This window comes from Lucilia cuprina, chromosome 2 (genome assembly GCF_022045245.1).
Source record: "Lucilia cuprina isolate Lc7/37 chromosome 2, ASM2204524v1, whole genome shotgun sequence".
NCBI classification, from domain to species: Eukaryota; Metazoa; Arthropoda; class Insecta; order Diptera; family Calliphoridae; genus Lucilia; species Lucilia cuprina.
In genome coordinates, this window is record NC_060950.1 from 52,556,270 (window position 1) to 52,583,078 (window position 26,809).

A 26,809-nucleotide genomic window follows, 5' to 3' on the forward strand; every position below is an offset into this window, starting at 1 on the left:
CACCCAGTTAAATATTAAACGATATTGAGAGAAATTGCAAACAAAAAAAAAATAAACAAAATAAAAACAAACGATCTCAAAGATACGAGTAAAAAGAGAAATTCAGCAAAATGCTAAAATAACTAGAATTATTAAGAGAAATAAAACAACAGCAACAAATGCTATAAAATGATGAGTGTTTTCTTGTTAATTCTTAAGAATATCATCGTTTAAGCAGAGAAAACAAAATAATAAAAGCAAAAACAACAAAAAGTCAAAATACGAGTAATAAACGCATGACTCATAAAGTGATTACTTCATTCATACGAACCGTCAAACTAAACAACAACCAACTAACCAATTATTTAGAATGTTACTGCCAAAACAACTACAACAAAAATAAAAACAAATTAAAAAGAAAATATTAAAAAACCAACAAAATAAACGAACTGGCCAAACAACAATTAACAACAGAACAGCTGAGTAACATAATGGCAAATACAGAAATATTAAATTAAAGAATTTCAGTTCTTATTTTTATTATATATAAAACAAGTATGAAAGTATAATCGGATATGACCGACTTATGATAACCCTATGTACATTAGTTATAAGTTTATGTATATTATCAAAATATTACAGAGATATACCCACGTTTTTCATATTTTAGGTTTATAACGCACATTTTCCATACAAAATTCCTACAATAAACCATCAATACCTTTATTAATATGGGGTTAGAGCCTTATATAAACTTTAGAAAGCAGACGTTATATGAACCGAAATTGACAATATTTGGTGTAGATTTTTTGTCGATTAAATATGTATAAAGTTTTCTCTTTCCTAGGCCCACAAATAGGCTTGTTTCGTATGTCTAAATAACTTTAAATCATCAACTAACGACACGAGTTATCCAAGATTAAGTAGTTAAACATTCTTGAGGGAAATTCATTTAATTTCATCACTGGACGTAATGAAATTAGCACCAACGAAGTGTTCAGATACACACTTTACCACTTCGATGAGGGAAAGAGTGAAAATAGTTTCAGCGAATTGTACAGCTACACACTTTATCACTTGGATGGGAATGTAAACTCAATTTTATGCAAATAATAGTCGATGAAGCCCATATAACAACTGTGAACTATCAAAAAATGTTGGGGATCGCCTGTACTCCTAAGCTCGTGTCGTAGGGAATAAACAAAGAAACTTTGTTGGCTACATATCAAACAATTGTCTGTTCATTGGTGAAGTATACTGCAATATTGCCCAACGAACTCTAACGTACTACATGCACAAAACTTCAGAGCATAATCTTCACGAGGGTCCTTCTGTCAATGAACAGAATGTCATCCCAACATTTACATCTCACAACTGGATGCTCCCAAGAGGCATGTACATAAATATAAGCTTTAAATGACATTCATGCCGCTGTTTAGCATGAAAGTCATTTTGGAATACACCCCATACCCATAGATGAAATAGAGATGAACCAAAAAACAAGAGTTACTCTGGTACAACTAACATTAGAATGAATTGCCCGCCCCCAATATATGCTAAGCATGTAGTCAGGGTCTAACCATTTACTCTGAAACTCTGGCACAACTGGGATCAGGAAAAAGTTTTAGCTCCCGCATATACCGTGTCGGCTCCAATGTATGCTCATCATGTAGTCAAGTTCCAACCACATATTCAACTGTTCATCCCATCCAACTTTACTTAGCCCAATGGATTTATGGACTTATGAAGTAGCTGTATGCCAATTTCTTGACTTGGACTTTAATACAGAACACCCGGATTAAAGTAGTATTGAATGTTCGCATGCAATGAACTTCCACTATAAACAACCAACATAAATGGCCTTTCAACGGTCATTCTTGGCAACAGTCACAATTCTAACTTTCCTTATAAAATAATGTCGATGACTCGAGAATGGTTTCCCAAGTCAAAACTGAATCATGACTCATGTTGCAAACATCAGCACAAACTTATAATACCTTCCTCATTATAGCGGTATATTTTATATTAAACAACAAAATTAAAACAGAAAACTCTAATTGAACATGTGTATGAATGGGGATCGTACAGAGTAGCCAGAGAAATGTTTTTTCCCAAATTAGGAATAATAATTAAAATTTTTAAATTTAATAATAACATCATAGTAATACAATTTTTGTTAGTCCAGATTGGACCTATTTGGAAGTACATACATCTATATTTTCTTGTATTTATGTGAGATTCAAAATTCAAAAGATTCCAATTAAAGAGATTTCAAGTGATAAGGTCATACCAAATTACTCAGGAATAAACGGCAGCGCAAGAGCGAATGCACTTGCTTTAAAGGAAACTCGAGAAAGTTAATCTGAAATGAGTGAGAGAATTTCCATAAGGCCCCTTGGAATAGAACATCAAAGATTCTATGGATTAATCCTAACAAGAAGAGAATGAGAAACTTCCTCATAATGAACATGTTCGGCTTCACACGAGCACACAGGTAATATGATCTGATTTTACAGTGATATGGCTCTCTTCATTTTTGAAAATTATTCAAATCACAAGCAAATCGCATTAGATTAGAAATGTATTCTTATGTGAGCACATATCAAAAAAGAGAAACAGCTGTTTCCATCTAAATTTGTTATTGTTTTATACCAAACGTGTAAAAACAGAAGTCATAAATCTGACAAAATTAGAAAAAATAGATTTTTCAATTTGTGCCTTGCATTGTGGAATTTTTTCGAAATTTTTATTTAACATTTAGGAATTGCTAAAAAATATCATATCTGGCAACATATTATAGAAGTTTAGAGGCGGCATGTAGGCAAACAGTGCAATGCTCTTCTATTTCAGATCGTTAAAAAAATTCAAACACAAAGAGTAAAATGAGCATAAATTGTTGTATATATTTATAATAATAATTAAATGATTTATAATACTTTGAGAAATGAGCGAACGCAAACTGTGAAAAAAAGGGAAATCAAAAGCAAAACTCTAAACGCTGAAAAGAAGACAATTTTTTTGTGTATTTCGTTCAGCCATTGCAAAAGAAATGACAAATTTGCTTTTTCTAAATCAGTCTATCTCTGATCGCCCAATGATTAAATTTAAATATTTTTAAGTACGAAGAGTTTTTTATCTAAAAAGCAAGCAAAATTTTTGAAAACGTTCAATTGATTGAATTTTATTTTTTCACTAAAAAAGGAAAATAAAATAAGAAAAACGAGGAAAGCATTTTTTCTTCACCAAAATCTATAAGTAAAATTTTAAAGAAAAATTAAAATAGCAACCAGCAACGAAACGAATTACGTCAATTTTAAAAGGTACCACATGAAAAAAAACGGCTACGCAAATTTGAAAAAATTTCAAAAAATAAAACGGTTATTTAACAAAGATTTTCTACAATATTTAAAAGTGAAAATATGAAAGAAAAATTTTGAATAGAATTTACAAATTTGTGTAACAAATATATGTATATATATGTATTTTTTAGATACATACATATATATATTTTTTAAAATTAAATTCTGTATGTGTTTATAAATAAATATCAAGATATTCTTACATTGGGCATACATATATAAATATCTTACAGTTCTTATATATGTATATATAAAATATTTATACGTATGTAAGAATTTAATGTGCAAAAAAAAAAATTCAAAAACTACTAAATTAACAAAAAATTAAAATATTGATCTCAAATTAAAAGACACTTTCAAATGTGACAAAATCCCCAAACAAACGTACATAAATTTTGTAATTACGGAAATTTAAATTAAAACAAATTTTTATTATTTTATAATAAAATCGCAAAAAGATTAATGAATAGCATGAGCCAAATAATGACCAACAATAACAACAATAATAGTGACAGCAGCACAGACGACGTTATATTGAAAATTTTAAGAATAAAAACATAATAGTGTGAAAATAATTTGTTAAATACGTCACCATCATTCACACAGATACAAATAGAAAAACATGCATATGTATAAACATAATTGTTTTTTGGATGTACTCTCATAGATACATACATATGTATACAACAACTATCAACAGAATCGTAAATTAACGGAAGGCAAAACGGAAGAATTATTTATCTATAGTTTTAATTCATTTAAACATTATTTTTATTTAAAGCGATCACCACTAATCATCACCAACCCAAAATAGCTGAAAATGACGAGACTTTTATAATAGCAATACAGTAAAACAAAAAAATATATATATTCCTTTTGTAATTAATTAATCGGCCCAAAGTGGGAATTATTATTTCTTACTAACTTAAACTAATCAGTACCACTGGACCTAAAATTGCAAAGTTTTAAGTTGATGTTGTTGAAGTTGTTGATAGATAGATAGATAGATAGATAGATAGATAGATAGATAGATAGATAGATAGATAGATAGATAGATAGATAGATAGGTAGATATATAGATAGATAGATAGATAGATAGATAGATAGATAGATAGATAGATAGATAGATAGATAGATAGATAGATAGATAGATAGATAGATAGATAGATAGATAGATAGATAGATAGATAGATAGATAGATAGATAGATAGGTAGGTAGATAGGTAGTTAGATAGATAGTTAGATAGATAGTTAGATAGATAGATAGATAGATAGATAGATAGATAGATAGATAGATAGATAGATAGATAGATAGGTAGGTAGATAGATAGTTAGATAGATAGATAGATAGATAGTTAGATAGATAGATAGATAGATAGATAGATAGATAGATAGATAGATAGATAGATAGATAGATAGATAGATAGATAGATAGATAGATAGATAGATTGATAGATTGATAGATAGCATATAAATGATCAATGAACTGAAAACGAGAAGTTGAAGAATTTCAGTACCTGGTGTGTTGTCCTAATGTTAGGTAATTTAGACCAGTTATTGTTTTATTGTTCTGCAATAAAAGTAGCCATGTTGCTCAATTGCCAATTGTAGACCAGTATCTGGGTTGTTGAATATCACGCCATCCTGCGACCTGATTGTCGATAAATATTCGTATTTGTCGCTTCTTTGTTGAACATATTTTTATACTCAACTATTTAAAAGGTTTCAATATCAACAGCCAAAAATGAAAAACTAATCAAAATAATTATTATCAATATGTACATATGTATGCATATACGTATGTAAATATTTTAAGAATTTGACTCATTAATGACATCAATGCATTGTATTTTTTGTTGGCTTAATTAATTGGTTAAAGAAAACCTTAAAAAAAATTATTAAAGTTTTGTATAGAAATGTTTTGCAATTGCAATTTGCTTTTAATATTATCAATTTTATTTTAAATCAAAAAGAAATGTTCCAATGAAAGTCTTAAATTTTATTTTGGAAATATTGCGAATAATTTTACTGATAAGACCATGAATAAAAAATAGAAACAAGGTCACAAACTATAAATTGTTTAGTGTGGTTGTATTTCAAAACCGCTAGAAGACGCCACAAATATGAAATATTAAAGGTCAAAGATTACAATTTTCATCACATTTTAAATAAATAGTTCATTTGTTTTAGACCATAACGGAATGCATTAATTGGATAGAATAAATGTGACGCTTACAAAGTTTAACATATTTACCGATAGTCAGAAGGCTATTAGGGCGATATCAGGTAACAAGTTTGAAAAACCTTAACTGAATAATCTCAGAGTGGTAAATTTGCATTATATGGTATCAAATTCAATTGCTTAAAGTGGAAAGAAGCTCAATTTAATTAATCTAAGGCCGAATTAAAAATATTGAAGTAAGAATCCCTTGACACGATCACACAAGTAATATGATCTATCAAAATTTTGTGTATGTATAATCATGTAATGAAACCCTCATACATTGAAAGAGAATACGGATGGAAAATTTCACAGTCGTATGGCTCTCTTCATTTTTTGAAATGATTAAAAATACAATCACAATTGTAAGTCAGGTCTGAGTTGGAGAACAACTCTTGTGTCATCGTTTTTAGTTCTTAAGGACGGTCAGGCTTGCGCTTGTTGCTGGGCTTTCGACAGAATTACTTCTCACCCCGCACTAATTTAATGCACTACTTCGTATAACTGTTATGTGTTGTCTTCATTAAACGCGTGCTTTCGTTTTACCTCAGAGTGAGGTTATGTTTTTAACTGGTGGAGACCATAAAATACTCACGATATATCCTGGTGGAAACCATTTAAACTTAAATATATACTGGTGGAGACCAATAAAACTCTGAAACATATTTCTGGTAAAGACCAATTATACTTTTGATGAAATTAAGTCCGGATGCTTCAACTTCCTTCATGAAGGTATAGGTCGTTTGGTGGGGTTTTTTTGGCTCATAGAATAGTCATTAGTCAATAATCAATTGCTCCAAAGACTATACAGTCTAATGCCTTCCTATGGACTAGAAAATAGAATAGTATATGTCTAAACTAAGGATAATAGATGACTTTAAAGAATAATCTAGTTGATATACTAGACATTAGAGTAGTGTATTGTCTAGGAATAAGTCCAGTGACGAAAATCTCTTCAAACATTTTAAGACTTTAAATAGTATCTATTAATGTATGTATATGTACATATGTACGTACTATGTTTAATATTGCCATTATTTTATATACATATGTATATATTTTTTGCTTCACTGTATCTATTTTCGTAATTATATTTTGCAGATATATTTTCAACTACAACAACAACAACCTATACACACATTTGTGTTCACATACAATAATTCATACATATCGAGAAAAGTTAAAAGTAGATAGAAAAAAATATAAAATAAAAATTGTTTGCAAAAGAACAGAAACAGTGGAGATACAATAGACAATAAACTAAACGAAAAAAAAAATACCGCCTACATACACATCAGAACAAGAGAACGATCCATACACGTTTATTTTCAAATACAAAAAAAAAAACTAAATAAAAGAGGCGTAGTAGTTGTTACTCTTAAAACAATTGAACTGTTTAAAGAAAAGAGCGAGCGCACTTGAAAGAGATTTCAATGAAATTTTAAATAAAAAACTTTTTTTATCGAACGAAAATAAAATAACAAAAAATTTTATTTAACAATTTACAGAGCGATCATACGAACGAAAAACAAATTAAAGCCTTAAGAAACAAACAACAACAAAAAAAGAACCCTAAAAAAACAAAAATTAACAACAGCAACAACAATAAGCACAAAATTAAACGTGAAGAATTGTTTGCGATTTTTCTCACAAGGAAATAATACAACAACAACAGCAACGTCATACTATATATTGAAAAAAGTAGCAACAATAAAAAAGCTATTTTTTTAATTATTTGAGGTTTTATGGTGGGAAAATCCATTAATATTTAAAAATATTAAAGAAAATAAAACCGCTACACACACTCACTTCACAACACAAGTATTGCAGCAGCAACAACAACAGCACCAGCTACCAACAATAATAAATAAAAAAAATTGCATCACAAATTTGTTGTTGTATATCTTAATAGCAGCAACAACAAGTGAGTAAATATAAAAAAGAAACCAACATTAAAAATAAAAGAGAGAAAAAATACTAAAATAAAAAGATTGATCGCCTAGACAGGTGCCGGCACGTTCATATATAATTATTATTTAATATTTTTTTCTTCATTTGTTATTGTTTATTTAACCCGTGGTGTTGGACATTTTTGTTTAAACGAAATTCTTAAAAAAAAACACATAACTCAAATAAATACGAATAAATTTCAACGATCTAAGAATAAAAGAAAAAAATTATAAAAAAAATATTAAACTAAAAACGAATTAAATAAAAATTCAATTATAAATTGCAAAAAAAATATATTTAATTAATATTCAACAATTGTCTAAAAAAAACCCTTTTATGTTAAATCAAAACAAAAGAAAACACACAAAGTTACAAACACATAATCTATAATCTACAACAACATATAAACTAACCTGACAACGACTACGACGAAAACATAAAAAAGTAATAAAAAAAAACAAAAACAAACAAACAAAAGGTGCGAGAAAGAGGGAGAGAGCGACATCGAGAGCTAAAACGACAAAAGAAAAACAAAAAAAAATATATTCAAATATTCTTATTTAAAATTTAAAGCGGAAGAATCGCAAGAAGGCAAACATCACAAATCCTAACGAAAAAGGTAAACAATTTTTTTATAATTACTTATTAATAATATAGACAATTTGTTTTAAATAAATTATAAATAGTTTTGCAATAACAACAACAACCACACGACGTATGTGTAGTAATTATTAAACATTATTTTTGGTATCAAGTATACGCAACATGGACTGAACTACATATTTAGAAATGCTGACAAAGACAGTGTCAGCCAAATATGGTTGGGCTGGTTGTTTAGTTGGTTTTGTAGGCAAAATTCAAATTCTGACTTAAATTAAAATACAAGCACGTTTTTTGTTTCTTAGTCAAACATTTTTAGCAGATTTTTTTTATCAAATATTTTTAGAGTTTTTGAACTTTTATCCTTGTCGAATTTGTGTATAAAGTTTGTCTAAATTTGTTATATATTCACTCGTTTATATTCCAAGGTCACATTTTAAAAATTAAATTAGACACGTGTTTTTTGGCAGCATTGGCTTTTAAGTTTGAAAATATGTACACTTGAGAGGAAATCTTATTTTTCAGTTAAACAAACCCAATATGTATAGTTATCTTTTTTGTATCTGAATAAAATCTAACAAGTATTCTACGTGTAATTTATTTGCATTCTTACAAATTATTTAAAATCTTGATTTCGGTAAGAATCTGATTACTTTTCCTTTTGAAAACGGTTTTTATAGAATCTTATAGAAAATAAAAATCAAATCTTATATGCTGTTACTAAATAACGAGCGAGTATGTATTTCAAGGTACAATATTATAGAAAATTCAAAAAGTACATATTGGAAAACAAAAAAAGTGCCAAAAGGTTCACATACTTACACAATTTTTTGTAAAACACCTTGAATTGAAAATGTTTTCATACAAAGTTTTGAAAATACAAAGCAATTTATATGAAAAATGAAGTGAAATGATGTGATGTGAGGGGAAGGTACTTACAGAATAACCCTTTAATTTAGCGGGAGTTCTGCTCCCGCTCTGCCTTGTTATACCCTACACCACTATAGTGGGGAGGGTATTATATGTTTGTGCTGATGTTTGTAACACACAAAAATATTGGTCCAATGCCCACCTTAAAGTATACCAATCGATTCAGAATCATTTTTTGAGTCGATTAAGACATGTCCGTCCGTCTGTCCGGCTTGCTGGCTGTCCATGTAAACCTTGTGCGCAAGGTACAGGCCGCAATTTTCAAGATAATTTAATGAAATTTGGATCAAGCATGTTTTTTGGCACAGAGACGAAGCCTATTGAAAATGGTTGAAATCGGTCCATTATTTCACCCATACAACCGTACCTCCCGATTTGGGCTTTTTATGCCATAATTACGTCAAATATACTATTATCTCTAAAAATTGGCCCAAATTAGTTTTATATAAGTATAAATAACACTGCAGATTTTCGTAATGATCGGCCCTCTGATCGGCCCCCTTTCAAAAAATGCCTTAAACGTCTAAAATTGACTTCTAACCATTTGTATCGCAAAGAAACTCAACAACATTAACTGTTATTTAAAACTATATCCTTATCAATAAATTGCTTAAATACTTTGGAATTAAGGTAAAATTCAACATAGTATCTTTATGAAAAATAAAAATTTTAAAAATTTACTCATGGTGTAGGGTATTATATGGTCGGCCATGCCCGATACTATACTTTCCTACTTGTTTTTATTAACAAGCGTATAAAAAAATTACCGTATGATAATCCTTTTGAAAGTATGTATAACAGAATTATTGAAGATTCGGATCTCGCAGATGTATGGCGTCTTCTAAAAACTGATTTCGACAAACATACAGAGAGTCAGACAGACATCGACTTCGCTGTCTATAAGGATCCAAAATATATATAGTATATATTTTATAGGGTCGGAAAATTATATTATAGAAATTACAAACGGATTGACAAACTTAAATATACCCTTCTCACGAAAGTGAAGGGTATAATTAGCGATTAATATCTTTATGAATTCGGGAGTGGTTATTGAGAAACGCAATGCATACTACAATTGCGAACGTACCGTAGATCATTGTTTTTAAGTGTTTGACTGATTTCTTAGTAGCTTTTCTATATTTTCCCATAACTGGATGATAAATAGCAATTTTGATAGCCTTATGCTTGTAAAAATTTTGGCCTAGGGATAATCGTGGACTTTGTTATTCTCAACTTAATTAAGGCGGTAAGTTTTAGGTAAACACCTACTGTAGCGTCTTACAGACTGAAATCTCTGCTATAAAACGACCGGTAAATTGGGTGAGGTACTATAGAATATGAAATTGAAATATTCGAATTTGTACTGACAGTAAACCTGCTAAAAATTTTCATCTTGTATCTACACGATGTCCAGACTGGTTCGCGAATATCGGGCGTCTGTTGGCGAGATAACGAACCATCCGTGTCTGAAACTACCCTGGGCACCGGGTTATTCTAATATACCCGGATATAGAAAAGCGTATGAATTAGCAAAAACTGGTTCCCGTCTTCACATAAGGGACACTAATACATTAGTTCGTGTCATCACTGATCTACTGCTCAACATCAATAATGACCTGGTCTCTTTATGATAAGTTAAGGTATATTTCTTTGATTGGGCTTTCCAGGATGATAATATACATACATATATTGGTAGCCATTCCCTACAGGGCACTGTACTATAGGTGCACATGCAATAAGACTCAATCTTCCCTCCATACAATGACTATTGCAGGAGTTGTCAAAGTAGGGATGAAGAGGAAACCGTAGAGCACTACCTATGCTTTGGCATACATCAGGACTAAGTTTCAAGGCAGTCCAATATTGCATGAACCTGCAGCTCTATCTAATAGAAACATAAGATAGAATCTTCGTGTCACAAAGGGGCCCGCTTTTCTTATCAACCTACCCTAACTGAGGCTTTTTAGGCGGTTGATGTCAATTAGTTGACATTTTCCAGATTTAGGTAACATAACTATTTCCGATACTTTTAATGAAGAGAGAAAATATTGAAATCGTTAAAAGTTGTCAATATTGAGCTATGTATGTAAATTACTATGGATGAGCGATTCAGTGATTTTTAAAGAACATCGTTCTCAGTGCACGTGAGATTTTTAGATATTTTAACTTATAACCTAACTGTGTCAGTTTTTTTTCAAAAGTATTCAGTTCGTAGATAAACTGTATCTATTAGTAACACGCGATATTATCTTCTAGGTTCAAATTGAAAAAATACTCGAATCAAAATAATTTAAAATTCTTTTGAGGTGTTATCCTCTATTATTTCATCCTTTATTCCAATTCAAATTTATATATTAAAGAAACAGAAGATGTAACAATTTATTTTGTATGGTAAACTTAAGCTGAATCACAATAACGACATTGCAAGTAACTGTTATTTCAGTCACAGTAGTTAACATTAAATCACCGTGAATAAATCACAACCTAAAAATATCCTAAGGCTCTACATTCGTTTGTAGTCATTACTATTAAAATACGTACGGATTCATTGAAATTTTGTACGTTTTAATATGTGTTTGGAATAGTTTTATACTTAAAATTTTATAAATTTTTTTATAATCATCTTCAAGAATTTCCTTTTAATTTTTGTCTATATTTATGAGCATTCAACATATTGTTAAAGGATAATTCTCAATTATAATTCGATTGTTACTTTGATGCTTCTATAGATATTTCGTAATCTCCAAAATTTATTACGAATACTATGAGCAGCTTTATACAACATAGTTTACAGACTATTCTGTGTTATTCTCGTCTACTTCACTTCAATTGGCAATTAAATCGCCAGATAGCAGAAGAAGAATATCCATTCTGTACGGTCAGCATCACTGTGCAAGATGTTAATAAATAATTGAAATCCACTGTCAAGCCACTAGAAAAATAAAAAATTAGTCATAAAGAACAAATACCACAAGTCACATACAATACGAACGTTTCGTTTAGAAATAAACATGACACATGGTTGCAATTCAATTGTTTTTATTTTTATATTAAAAAAATAATAGAAAATACCAATAAAATTAAGAAACCGGTAAATGGATTTGATCAATAATTGACGAGTAACAAGATAAAACTAGCATAAGCATATGCATATGATTATTAAACAAGATATAGAATTTAAGACACCCTACTTCTATGACTGTTTTAAAATTTTGTTCTTAACTTTTTTAGAAGCAATAATTGTCTTTGTTCACAGCACAAACCCAATAATATAAAAAACAATAATCATTATTATTTTAGAAAATTTTTCTTATTATGCCACACTGTGCGCTATGATGTCATAAAATAATTAAACTCCTACGCTCTTAAAGATCTTGACTATTTTGCTAAAAGCCAAGTGTAGTCTTCAATAGTTACTCGTTAAAATAATGGACTAATACAAAATGTTTATTTATTAAATATTAATATGGAAAAATATTTATGCATCAGTACAAAAATAATAAGTGATTAACAATAAATTATAAATATCTTGTCATAATTTGTTAAGTTTTTTTAATGTATACAAATTTGAACTGGTATGCAAATATTTAGGAAATGAAAATCCAAATTTATAAGTATATTATGAAAGATGGATTTCTTTTAGGAGAATTATTATATTTGGAAAGATCAAGTTGTAGTTATAACGTTTTTCATTACGTATCATTTGAGTGGAAAATAATATATTAAAGTTTTGACTATAGTAATGTCAAGAGTCTCGTATATAATATAAAGTCAGGCCTATTGACTCTATAGAAGTCTGCATTATTTTATTAATCCATTCTATAATCTGTAGATTATTCTATTATTTCGTCTACAGTTTCAACTATTCAGTAGTAAAGCCAAGAAAGAGTCTCTTATATATTTAAGTCAGGTCTCGATAATAGTCTACGTTATATTATCACCAATTATCTAGTCTTTAATCTTCACTAGACTACAGTCTATAATTTGTCTACAGTTTCATCTTTCGTCTAGTAAGTAATTTCGATAGTTTATAGTTCGGTAGTTTTAACCAAGGACTACTTGTTATACTTTGGTTTTAACCATATTTTGGTTGATAGTTAGTATAATATCTAGATTATACTAAACTATATAGCTTTCCATACATTATCTATTGGCTTCGGGTAAGTTAGTGGTTAGTATACTAGTTTGGTAGTACACCGTAGGTGTTGGGTTCGATTCCCACCTGAGGCACCGGTTAAGAAGCGCACAAGAGGCCTGGTAGAGGCCTAGGTATATTTCTTCGGATTTGATGTATGTATGAACATCCTCCTTTCAAACTAACTAACTATAACGTATCTAGCATAACTATTCGACTGTTTTCTAATATATAGTCTTAAATCTCGTCATATTCTCGAATATGTAGTCTTTAGGGTAAAGTATAGTCTGATTCTAAAGTTTTCTACACAGTATTTGGTTTAAATCATAAATTATTTCCTAAAATATAGTTTAGTCTCGAATCTAATAATAATCGCGAATATCTAAACTTTAGTCTTAAGTATAGTCTGACTATAGTCTCGATCATAGTCTAATCAATAGTCCCGATAGTATTGTTTTAACTATAATCTGAGCAATTATATTGACTATAAAACCACTATAGACTATAGTTTTCTGTACAGTATCTACTATATCCTAGTCTTCTATTCCAACGACTATATTCTTATCAATAGTATAGTCTATAATGTTGAATATAGTCTACAGCTTAGAATCTCGACTATATATTATTGATTGCGGTCTGGTCTTTAGTGTTGAATATAATCTATTTTATAGTCTCGACTACAGTCTAGTCTATGGTTATGAATATGGCTTTGATTATAGTCTGGTCCGTGACGTCGACCTATACTGCCAAATATAATTTAGTTAATAGTGTCGACTATAGTCTAGTATACCATGCCGACTTTAGTCTGGTTCTAAAGTTTCGAATGTAGTCTATAGTGTCAACTATAGTCTGTTTTATAGTATCGATTATAGTCTGGTCTATGGTTTCTGGTCCATACTGTTCAATATAGTCTAGTCAATAATGTCGAGTATAATCTGTTCTTTAATGTCGTCTATATACAGGTCCAGTGTCGAGTATAGTTTTGTCTATAGTATCGACTAAACTGTACGAATATAGTCTGGTGTCGCCTATAGTCTAGTGTCGGCTATAGTCGGGTCTATAGTATAGACAATAATAACGTTTGTTGCTTTGAATGACACGACTTTAAATTGGAATAAAGTATTGATTTTATAGATAGACTTTAAAAAATGGTTAAACATTCTATAATCAAAATTTGTATTTTTTTATAATTATTAGTCTATAATTAAAATTTTTATGTTTAATATCTAAATAAATATAATAATATTTTTCTTTTCTTCATATTATCTTTTCAGGATTATCATCTACAAAATACTCTTCGAAAACATATACGATAACTAATTAAATAAGAAAATAAATAATAACAAAAAAATTGAAACATAAACATATACTGTGTATATAAACAAAAGAAAAAAAGAAATATAAACAAAAAGAGAATATTTAAAACTATTTGTTTTTAGTTTTATAATGAAACATTGAATGTGATATTTGAAATTATTAATTTACACAAACAACAAATACTACTACTACTTATTATACAGCTGAAGTTAAAAAAAAATTAAATACAAATAAAGGACAAATTTGAATATTATTCAAAATAAAAACATTTTAGCATCAATTTTTTCATCTAATTTACACCAAAGAATAATAAATCTAAGAAAATTTTTGGTAAAATATAAAGAAAACAAATAAAAATAAAATTTTAAAAGTTATATTAAAAAATAATAATAAATAATATCAAAAAACAAACATGGCTGACAAAGTAGAACAAACCCAACAGATGAACAACAATCAAAATGATGTACGAAAAATTCGTAAATCTCCAGAATTTCAAACACAACAGCAGGTTATTGTACCCGCCAGCATAACAAGAGAAAGAAGTTTTGTGCGCACTTCCAATCATCAGGTAATTAAATAATTTAATAATAATTTAATTATATTGTTGCGAACATTTTATTAAAAACTATGAATTGGGAATCAAATAAATTTTTAGAAAATTTTAAAATTTCATTGAAAATTGTTAAAGTAAAAAATAATTTATAGAATAATATTGGAATTATTTATTGGATTTTGAGATAAATATTTCGATGCGGTAAAATCAAATCGAACTTGTAAGTCAACCAAGGTTATTATACTTCGTATGACTACTTCAAATACACATACATACATATGTTCATATATGTATAATATAACGGTAAATAACAATAATTCCTAGAAAAAGTACCACAAAAAAATTCTACAATTTTAAATTGAACAAGTAAGAGTTCTATATTCGGCTGTGATGAATCTTATATACCCTTCACCATATATCCTACCAATTGCAAAATGGTAAGGTACCAAAAAGTCCCCTTTCATGGGTTCGCACTTAATCCAGGCTCTACATAATTAATTTCATGTTTCTAGGTTCAATATTATAGAAATTTCAAAAAGTACCTTATGAAGAACGAAAAAGTACCAAAAAGTCCCCTTCAATGGGTTCCCACTTAATCCAGGCTCTACGTTATAAATTTCATGTTTCTATGTTCAATTAAATAGAAATTTCAAAAAGTACCTTTTGTAGAACAAAAAAGTACTTAAAAGTCCCCTTTTATGTGTTCTCGCCTAATCCGGACTCTACAAACTTAATTTCATGTTTCTAGGTTCAATATTATAGAAAATTCAAAAAGTACCTTTTGCAGAACAAACAAGTACCAAAATGTCCCTTTTTGTAGGTTCTCATCTAGTCAAGGCCTTACATGCTTAATTTCATGTTTCTAGGTTTAATATTATAGAAAAGTCAAAGAGTACCTTTTGTACAACGAAAAAGTACTAAAAAGACCCTTTTTGTAGGTTCTCATCTAGTCAGGGCCTTACATTCTAAATTTCATGTTTCTAGGTTTAATATTATAGAAAAGTTAAAAAGTACCTTTTGTAGCACGAAAAGGTACCAAAAAGTCCCCTTTTACCCTTTTTCTGGGTTCTAGGTTTTTTATTGATGTTTGGGCATGAATAAAAAATCTAAATTTTTAATGAAATTTTCAAATGTGGTCTCGGATTTTTACTCATATCTTCATTATTTATGGACCGATTGGACTGATTTTAAATAGCGTTCTATTCGATCGTATTTCTAATAGCATTATTGAATGTTCGGATCTCGCAGATATCTGGGGTCTTCTAAAAACTGATTTCAATATACACACAGGCTCTCCCCGGGGGCATGTTACCTTTGTGGGGTATAAAAAGGTGGCCAATACCTCTAGTCTGGCCGGGACTAAAAACTGTTTACAGTCTACTATTTGGCTTAGTCCTTTCATAGATTGAAAAGAGGTCAAACCAGAGCACCGCACAATCTGGTACTGTCTGGTCAGTTGGTTGAGGTTCCTTCGGGATCCACGTAGTGGCTGCGGTTTAAACCCAAATTCGCGGTGGCAAATTTAAATACTAATATAAGGTAAAGTCAATATTTCGGAATAAGTTCGGTGCTGTTGTCGAAACAACAGATACCCCACAGAGGAGTGACTGTGGGACTAAGCGTTTGAAATGAGTTGGTATTAATTGTATATGGTACGGGATGAATGTGAGTTATGTGCTGGGTTGAATGATGATGGATGAAAGGTATCATATACAAGTGATATCATTGAATTTTCATTCCTTGTCCATTTATGTTCAGAGTATACTCTGTTTATATCAGAATTACCACAGTGTGTCCCTAAGAGTTAGAACAATGTCTTCGGCTTATTTGATGGATTCATACTTCGGTCCATCTGTTACGTCTCTAGGTGCTGTTGCCGAATAAACAGAGGCCATCCAATGGTCAGAGATTAGATAGCTCTAGTACTTCAGCAAAGTGCTTGAGCATGGACCGGTCAAATCCAATGTGTAAAAATTGCCACCTTAGTTCTTCATAGAGGATAAAGGGGCGATATTAGACCGTTCTTAAGTCTACACAGTGGATGAAAAAGACCACCGTGGAGTAGGGCATCATGCCAGGAACTCGCGTAAAACTCTCGACATTCATACACATAGACAGACGGACATGGCTGACTCGACACCGATATCTATAAGGATCCAGAATATATATACTTTATATGAAAAAGATAAATAATATATTTAAAAGCCTTTCATTTCACTCTGTAAATAAATTGTAATAAAATAAATCTTAAATAAACAGTAACACAAAACTAAAACTTTATATATTTTCTCTTAAAAAAAAAGAAAAACAAATTGTTCCAATTCTCATTAGTAGTGTAAACAAAACAAAAAAAAAACGACAAAATAGAAATAATATTTGAATGGATAACAAAATTTCCCTTTTAAATTTTTTTTCCCGCAAATATTAAAGATTTTGTGTGAAAATAAAATTGGCAATAATCCAAATAAATAGATATGACCTCAATTATAATACATAGTACACATTAATATATTTATTAATTTTGTCATTTTGTTTGTAACATATTGAAGTGATCGTTAAAGACCTTTTAAGATGTTGTCACTTGATTCACTATATTTGTATTATTAATGTAATTGTCAAACGTATGTATGTAACGTTTTATAAAAAAACTAGATGTTTTGACCCAAATATTCCCAAAACGCCCTTTTTTAAAATATCATCATTCCAAAAACAAAAAAGAAATAGATCAATACAAATTATAACCCTTGTCTGGCAGACAAGTAATATTGAAGCAATGTGCAAGTACTTACTTTTGAGGTGAATAACTGATTATTTTTGTTCTGGTTACTAATGTGCTTACCCGATTTTCCCGGGCTTTAACCTACCTCTAGAATTATTTTTTTGTATTTGTTAGTCTTTCCGCTTACTCAGTGGTCCATTAACAACCCAATAAAATATTTTCAAATTTTGGTAATGAGTATTGTAGGTAATGTAGTTATTTCATACACTACTTGGAAATGAGTTGTCGTTATCAATAACGACAAAATCGACTAAAGTTATTATTATTAACTTTAGTCGATTTTGGAAATTTTTTCAAAAAATCTTGATATGTATATACATTTGTGTGGAAATCATTCCAGATAGAATGATAAAATTACTAGTTTTTTATCCTGAGAAATCGGTTAATGAGATTTGTAACAAGTTATTTTTTGGTCATCGTCGAACAAAAATAAGTAGTTATTCACCCAAAAAGTAACTACTTAAACTTTTCTCAAAATATTACTTGCCTACTTACCGGGTAAGTAAAGATTTTGCTGGGAATTTAGCAAAAAATAATTGATGTCATACTTTACAAACTACATCTTAATCACATCTAAAAATGCGATTATATACTTTTCACTTTTATAAACCAAATATTTCCTTACATATGAAAACCCAGTTAAAAGTAAGAAAAGAGATGTAAAAAAGTCATTACAAATAACACATTTAAAATAAATCAAGATTTGGTGAAAAACCAGTGAAATTTTCATAAGAGTGTCTTTAAGAGAATGTGTTTTATTTTTGACATCCAAATATCGGATTTTTACTTCTTCTATAACTAAGATTAGATATAGTTCAGTGTTGCCAAAAATTAACAACATCCCTCCAATGACACACTAATGTTGAATTCATAGGTTTTTCACCAAACCTTAATGTATTTCAAATATGTTATTTGTAATGATCTTTCTACATCTATTTTCTTACTTTTAACTGGGTTTTCATTTGTAATTAAATATTTAGTTTATGAAAGTAAAAAGTATGTAATTAGATGTGATTAAGATGTAGTTTGTAAAGTATGACATCAATTATTATTGCTGGGATGTTATTGATAACGACCACTTATTACCAGGTAATGTATTATATAACTACATTATCTAGATTACTCATAATTTAAAGATTTTTGGCTGGAAATTTACTGAATTATATCATAGTGATCAATTACTGCCAAATCGTTAACATACATACTTCTGTATGGAAAATATATGCTATAAACACTATATCATAGAGATGTAAACGTAGGCCGCCTCTAGCCCAGTTATATGCTTCTTTACGTGAAGTTTTTTTTATTGACTGAAATAGTCTCCTGTACTAACTTCTTAAAATTTCCTTATCAATGTTCTGGTGTAACTTTGCTCCTAAACTGTTTCACTTTACGTTCTCCTCTGGCTTACACCATAAGATTATTGCGGTTTTACCCAACGTTTAATTATTCCAAGAGGTTGAGTGGGATTCCCTTACACATGCATCGAATTCTGCTCTTTTCGTCCCCAAGGGTTTTGCATGTACCAGGTTAACTTCTTCAAGATCTCTTTGACATTTACACATTAAATACGGACTTCAATCAAGTTTTCAAATTTTAAATGTATATCCCCGCATTCCTCTATCTCACACCTTAATGGCGTTCATGTAGCGATTGACTACAAATGCTCGAATTTTCCATTTGACCATTACTTTATATCTGGAATCAATATCATATAATTTGACTCTGGTATTTGAAAGAGTGGTATTTGATATTTTTTAAAACCATTCCAATTGTTTTGTCATGATGAGAATTATTTACATAAATATGTTTTTCCACCATTGGTTAATTCTCTAGAGATAAGAGTCCCTCGTTTGCAAAAACCTCCAAATATTTCTTATACATTTCGATTGGAAAATATACAGCATTGGTCATCGTAGCTGTTATTTCTCCCCGTATACCCAATACCTAAGCTCATAGAGTTTAATGTTATTTTCCGATTAAGATTCCATTTTAGTTTTTTAATCGTAATTAGCCAGAGTAATGGCGATTCCATTTGTACTGAACCGTTAAATACGCCTTTCCGATTGTACAGATCTATTTCCATAGATTTTTAAGATAATCGATGCCATAAAGAAAATATCGCAAGAGAATCTGAGTCTTCCTATAAAACCCAGTTGAAAAAATTACTCATTCCTCTGATAAATCCAAATAGACTGCGAGAGTTGAGTTGTATTCTAGGAAAATGGTAGCTTATATACTCAATCGCCTCTAATTCCTCAGCATCTACATATGTATATCCTGCAATCTTACTTACTGAATAAGGCCCTAATTGAGCAACACCCTATCAAGATCCCTATAAAATTCCTTACACTGGCTTATCTAGTAATATAAGTATCTTGGTAGCTCTTACATTCAGTCCTATTTTTAATGGAAGGTATATTTTTTGAATAAACCAATTTTATTTTATTGATAAATGCATCGTATTCTATAAAACTACAATTTCACTTCTTTATAACTTCAAAAAAATAAAAAATACTTTCTGAGAATAATTTTAGATGTAGTGAATTAGGAATCAAATAAAAAGGTCATCCCTCTTATAACAAGCCTGTGTTAAAATCATCACTTCTCCAGGTCTTTTTCAGTACTTCCATAGAATAAATTCTACTTCTGTTTGGCTTCTTTGGAAGTTTTTTCACTTTTTAATTACATCCGAAAAAACATCATTAAAAAATTACTTCCTGAGAATGACTCCAGATGTAGTGAATTTGGAATCAAATAAAAAGGACATCTCTCCTATGACAAGCCTGTGTTAAAATTATAAATTTTCAGGCCTTTTTCAGTACTTACATGTAGTAAATTCTACTTTTTCGCTTCTTTGGAAGTTAGTTTTTGCTGAGTACTCTAGAAAATTGAAGGGTTTGATTTTCGATCAATTATAAAAAATAAGCGATAAATTTATCTTGTAATAATAATATTCATTCTTTCTTTATAGAATATCAACAAAAGACGTAGCTTGGCTTTCAATCTACAGACCGGTGGTAATACTCAGACTGTGCAATTGCGTGGCAAACCCACAATGGACATTTATAGACCACCAAGTGAGTAAAACAATTGATATATGTATGTAATGATTTTTGCTGTAAAATTGCGACAAGTTAGAAATAAGATTGCTTCAAGTCATTATAAGAAACTTTGAAGTTTACTTTTTATTAAATTTATAATATTGTAATTACACTGCCTGTACAATTTTGCCATTTAAATATTTGATTTTACGCAGTATATGTAGTATAATGTAGGTCCATAATAGTTTATACCATTTTAGTTGTTTACGTCCAACTTTTGTGTTTTTTTTTATAATTTTTATAAGTTTGTAGAAACACGTTCCATAACTTTTAAGGCTTTATATTAACCGCAAATCTTATCGTAATCTGTTATTTATATTTAACCTTCCTATACCCGTGCCATGATTTGAAACACTTACCGACCGACCTTTGAAATAATGGTAATGAGCAATATCGACGAACATATTTCAAATCCACTTTCTGCAAAGAAGGTTACATTTTATAATTTTGGGATTTTTTGAACGTCAGCTGATTACGATTTGATTGATCCAATCTTTATAACCTTAATGCTTTTGATATAATAATGCTTAAAGTTTGGAGCGAAGCCTTTCTAAATACCCACTTCCTGTTTTTTCAACTTTTTATGTCTCTCTTTTCACTCAAATCCATTTACTTTATTTTCTTTACAAAAACACGCATTACTGGATATTTCAAAATTGTTGTTGTATGTTTGTGTTGTGTAATGAATTGATTGCGTCCTTTATGGGGACAATAATGTGGCAACTTTTAAATTATACTAAAAAAAAGATGCCCGTTATGAAAATGGTAATAACCTAAATGTTAACGCTCAGGAATTTAATTATGCAGCCACTACAAATACAAGATCTACTACACCACCTCCTCCACACTCACTTGTCCAATCGGCAGCACCATCAGATGCAATTGATAGTCGGTAATGTTTTGTGGTTGTACAAATAATTTAGAAACATTTAATTTTCATTTCCAGAATTAAACTACAATCTACAACATTCTTCCAGTTCATCCATGGTCTTTCCGCTCAATTCTCCCACTGGAATACAGCCACAAATGCAATATGTGGCAACAAATAATGCAATGATGAATCGTCGACAAGCTGGTCTCTCTTTGGGTAGTATGCCATTAGGAAATATGAATAAACAGCATCATATGGCTGGTGGACATCGTCCCATACTTGTGACTCACTCACATCCCATGCAAATGGGTCATATGGGTGTCTCGCAGCAGGTGCCATTGATAAATTCACCTTCAAGTGGAAATATTTTACATGTAAGTGGAATTTTACTAGGTCAAGAGTAATTTTCCTAATTTGACAAAATATTAAACTTTCAGCAAGCTGCCACAACAAATCGTGTAAAATTTGCCCCAGAGCCCCAGAAACATCATCACAATAAGGGTCAAATGAATATGGTGCAAATGAACAACAATCTTAACCAAAACTATCAGCAACACCAGCAAATGAACGTTATGAATCCATACATTATGTCCAACAACCAAATGGGAAATGGGCCTATGGATCCATATATGAATATAGCGCCATTACAACGTTCAAAATCACTCTCTTCAGCTGATGCTTTGACACGTGGTATTGCTGGGCTTGGGTTGGGTCTTGGCAATGAGGTCACCGATATCGGTCAATTTACTCCCGAAATACAATCTCTTATTGATACGGCTCTCGAAGATCCTAATAAATTGAATTCACGTAGTCTAATGGAATTGACTTCACATTTCATTAAACGTGCTGTGGAGGGACGTCGTTATGCTCTACCAATATCGAGACTTTGCCTTAACATTATAGCCAAAGAGCAAAAGGAGACATTCTTGGAGGCATTGTTGAACACCTGTCGTCAGTGGTATCAAGAGAGAGAAAAGGTGGGTGCAAATATTTTAATATTTTTTTAATTAAACAAACTCAAAATAATAATTTTCTATTCTTAGCTTTTATTCACAATCCAAGGAATGAAATCACCATCTAGAGCTCGTTTTACCGCTTTCATGGCATTTCTTACCGAAATGTTTTGTCAACTAAAGCGGCGTCAATTGCAATTGCGTACCCAATGCGAAGGAGCACCACCACCATTAGTTCTACTTACTCTTTTGTCGAAATGTTGTGAAGACTGTGTAAAACCTCCAGTCAGATCCTTATCTGAGGTAAGTTCACTTTGTTAAATAAAACTTACATTAAACTATTAAAATGCAAATAAAAATTTTGTTTACAGATTGAATGTCTCTTCTATGTACTGACCTGTATTGGTCAAGATCTTGAAATGCAATTGCCACAACAGTTGGAATTACTTTTGTCCATGGTACGGGATGCCTTTTTGAATGCCAGCGACTCGGCACCCGCTATACGTCGTACTCTTTTGCAACTCATTGAATTGCAGGCATCACATTGGCAATTACCAGGCAATACGGTGCTCTACTACTATCCCTCGAACAAGTGAGATTTTCAACATATAGTTGTTCCATTTGTTGGACCTGAAAATGCAATTGTTTTGAAAAATTAAAACTTTTATTTTTGTTTGTTATAAAAAAATTACCTAAAAATTATATTAAACTTAGAAACATACATACTTACATACATACATACATATACATACATTTATTGCATTTAAAAAAGATGCAAATGTTTTGTTGGAGCAATGATCCCTCATAGACATCCTACAGTACATTATAAATACATTAAGTTATTAATACATACATATTTCTTTTTATTATTTATTTAATTTTATTTCTACTAACAATAAAAATAAACAAAATATTTTTTTGATCATGATCATACAATACTATCTCTATACAATTAAATTTTACTATTTTAATATTATTATTACTATATTCGTATTTCGTATTTTAATTTAATTTATATTTGTAGTATCTAATTATTTATAATACATCTACAATATAGTATATACATATATACATGGATACATACATATGTATATTGACTAACATATTCATAGTATGTATGTTAAATATTTTAGAGAACATTAGATCGTTAGATCGTCTGTGAAAACTTACAACAATTCAAGCTCTAATATATATAGAATTTTAAGAGGCATTTTTGAGCTCAAAAATACTTTTTTCTCACAAGATATTATAAAACGAAAAAATTTTAACATCACAAAGAAATATTTAAAAAAACTACTAATCCCCAATTTATTAATATCTAATACTAGTCAAAAAAAATAAATAAAACAACAAAAAATATTTTTTAAAAATAAAGTGATTTTCAAAGATATAAATCTAAGGTTTCTTTATACACTTGGCAATATAAATCGTTAAAGGAAACAAAAAAAAAATAAAGTTTTGGAGAATATATCTTGGTTGAAAATCTAAGATTAACATTTCGATAAGTTTCAAGAGAAAAAAATAAACCCCCCACTTTCATATGTGTTATATTAAACTCAGTCATCAGAACCTATTCAGGGAACTGGACTTGTTTTCTTATGTTTGTAACACCGAAATCGGCTCGGAATAAGTTGCTATATATATGCTATATATATTGTAGTTTAACTGTGAGTCTGTGTATTCATTAATACCTTTATAAATAATTGTCCCATAATCTTTCCGTGACAAAGTCTATGAAAATAGTTTAAATTGGTCTATTATTTCACCTTACAACCGCTGAAGCCTGTATTTACTTTAAATGGGCTTGTATCTCTACAACTTAGTTTTATCTAAGTTAAAATGAAATTGCTGCGTCTTCTAATAATCGGGCCCAATTTGACCCTAGCCTTCATACAAGGTCCCCTTTGTAAAATGACTTAAAAGTTAATAACTCACTCAAACGAGCGTGTATTTCGCAGGATGTACACAGGAGGTTTAATCGTGATGATGTTGATTTGTTTTTAGGTTTGGTTGATAGGAGTATGTTTCCTACATTTAATCCGAAGAATTACACATTGGGCCTGTTGTGCGCTACTTTTCATGAAAAAACAATTCACTGAATTATTATTTAATAATTCAAAGAATTTTCTAATCAGTGTTAGTGGGGAATGTTATTTCCGGAATAACATTATTCTCAAGATATTTTCCTACGAATGACTGACAGTGGCAAAGAATGTGCTCCTGAGTTTTATTGTCCTCTCCACATGTTCCTCATGTGTAGTCCTGTGTGTACAGTCAGAATACGTACCATCATACTAACCTCAGACTTGCTTATTTTATGGAGATTCCTCGTCTACATCTCATCTCTTACACCCCATAGGATCTTTGTGATACTGCCCACCGATTCATAATTTCAAGATTCCTTTTGGGATTCTCTTAACCATATTTTTAATTTAGTTGTCGTTGCGTCTAATGGTTATGCGTTCATCAAGTTAACTCCCTCGAGCATATACGCTGAAGTCGATGTGGCAGTTTGATATTACACTTTTTGTCCAAAGAAGTCCACCAGATTATTGACTCTAATTACACTTTTATAAAGACTCCATATTATGTCTATAGTCTTCCTACATATCGCCCAGCTCCGATATGCCTTGTTGATACTATCATCAATGTGGCGTGTTCATTTTAATTTCCGTCAATGATTATACCTAAGTACTTAACTTTGTCTGCACCGGTACACAGTGGGGCAGAATGGAAATTTTTTGGAAATAAATCTGGCATTTCTAAACGGCTGATCCGATCGGGATAAAAGGAGTATTTGAGTTTAAGTTTTGAAGATGAACCCGGCAGATGCCCCAGGGACGGAGCTGTGGCGGCTCAAAGTAGGGTACCTACGACATGTAAAATTTTTAAACTCGTGCCATTTTTTTGTTTTTCACCCAAATACAAACAAGATTATATTTTCTGAAAGCGCTTGACGAAATCTTGAAAAAATATGCTTGGACATACTACTTATCTCTTACAATACCCGAGTTATAGGCATTTAAAATTTAGTGATACAAAGTTTACCATACCTTGGTCCGCCTTTTTTTGAATACCGAGCGTAATTTTGGACCAAATGGACTCAATTTTTTCTTGTTAGTTAGACAACAAAATTTCCAATAATATACAAAAAATTTTATATCAATATCATTTACAGATCCAAAAATATACGTTTTTTAATTTGCCGTTTTTGTGCCCAAAATGTGTCTTAACTCTTTTATTAATAAAATAAAATTTTCTTTAAGAACATATAACAATTTTATAATTTTCTAAAAGGTATCTTTACGCAGAACGCTTTGGCGTAAAAAACTTGTCCTATTTTTTGAAAATGTTGCCACTGTGTCCTTCCGAATATGACCTATTTTTTATCAAAACTTCAACTTTGGGCGACATGTTCTAAAATCCCAAAGCTGGGATCAGAAAATTGAAAGCAGTTTTGGAAACCTCAATATGTTTTCTATTTACTCCAAAAGTATTTTCCCAGCCCTGAAAGAAATGTGGACCCTATGGGCAAAAATGTAAAAAATCCCATTTTTGGGATTTTCGTTCCTATTTTTGGCCTTTGACCTTTTCATTTTTTTGCATTTTCTTATTTGAAATGACAAATTTAACAAGCGTTGAAGATTTCATTGAGTTTTGTTCATAAATAAAGATTTTGTCATATATTACATATTTGTTAAATTTCTAAAAGTATGATTTATATCAAAATTTTAATAGGGTCGCAGATAGCTACAACAATTTAGTCCATATTTATCCCTTAATATCTTTTTTTAGTTAGATATGGAAATTCTCGACCCTTTACAAAAAATTTCAAGCCAATATCTCAATTACATTCAAAAATATGTTCATTTAAACCTGTATCCTTTAATTTCATATTTTTCATATTTTAGTATTAAATATGACAGAACATGTTTAAATTTTATATTTACCTATTTTCTATTTGTTTGCTTATCCTTATAATTGAAGGGTCCTATTATGCTTAAATATTCAGAAATTTATAACTATTTTTTACCTAAATTTTTTCGACAGATCAT

The 26,809-nt window shown here is 30.2% G+C and overlaps 1 protein-coding gene and 1 long non-coding RNA gene across 3 annotated transcripts; both read left to right on the forward strand.

Moving 5' to 3' along the window:
- Positions 1–3,051: 3,051 nt before the first annotated feature.
- On the forward strand, positions 3,052–14,520 carry LOC124419876. Its single transcript, XR_006940867.1, has 3 exons — positions 3,052–3,299; positions 6,661–8,128; positions 14,452–14,520. It is a non-coding gene; the product is annotated as an uncharacterized LOC124419876 (long non-coding RNA).
- A 120-nt stretch (positions 14,521–14,640) lies between these two features.
- On the forward strand, positions 14,641–24,148 carry LOC111676606. Of its 2 annotated transcripts, XM_023437566.2 has the most exons (7): positions 14,641–15,062; positions 20,801–20,906; positions 21,678–21,822; positions 21,908–22,175; positions 22,239–22,778; positions 22,845–23,057; positions 23,126–24,148. In XM_023437566.2, the coding sequence occupies exons 1-7, from the start codon at positions 14,907–14,909 to the stop codon at positions 23,348–23,350; spliced, it is 1,653 nt and encodes a 550-aa protein (XP_023293334.2). In that variant the 5' UTR covers positions 14,641–14,906; the 3' UTR covers positions 23,351–24,148. The 2 variants fall into 2 exon arrangements, with proteins under 2 accessions (XP_023293334.2, XP_023293335.1); XM_023437567.2 differs by lacking the exon at positions 21,678–21,822 and having other exon boundaries at positions 21,877–22,175.
- Positions 24,149–26,809: the final 2,661 nt, after the last annotated feature.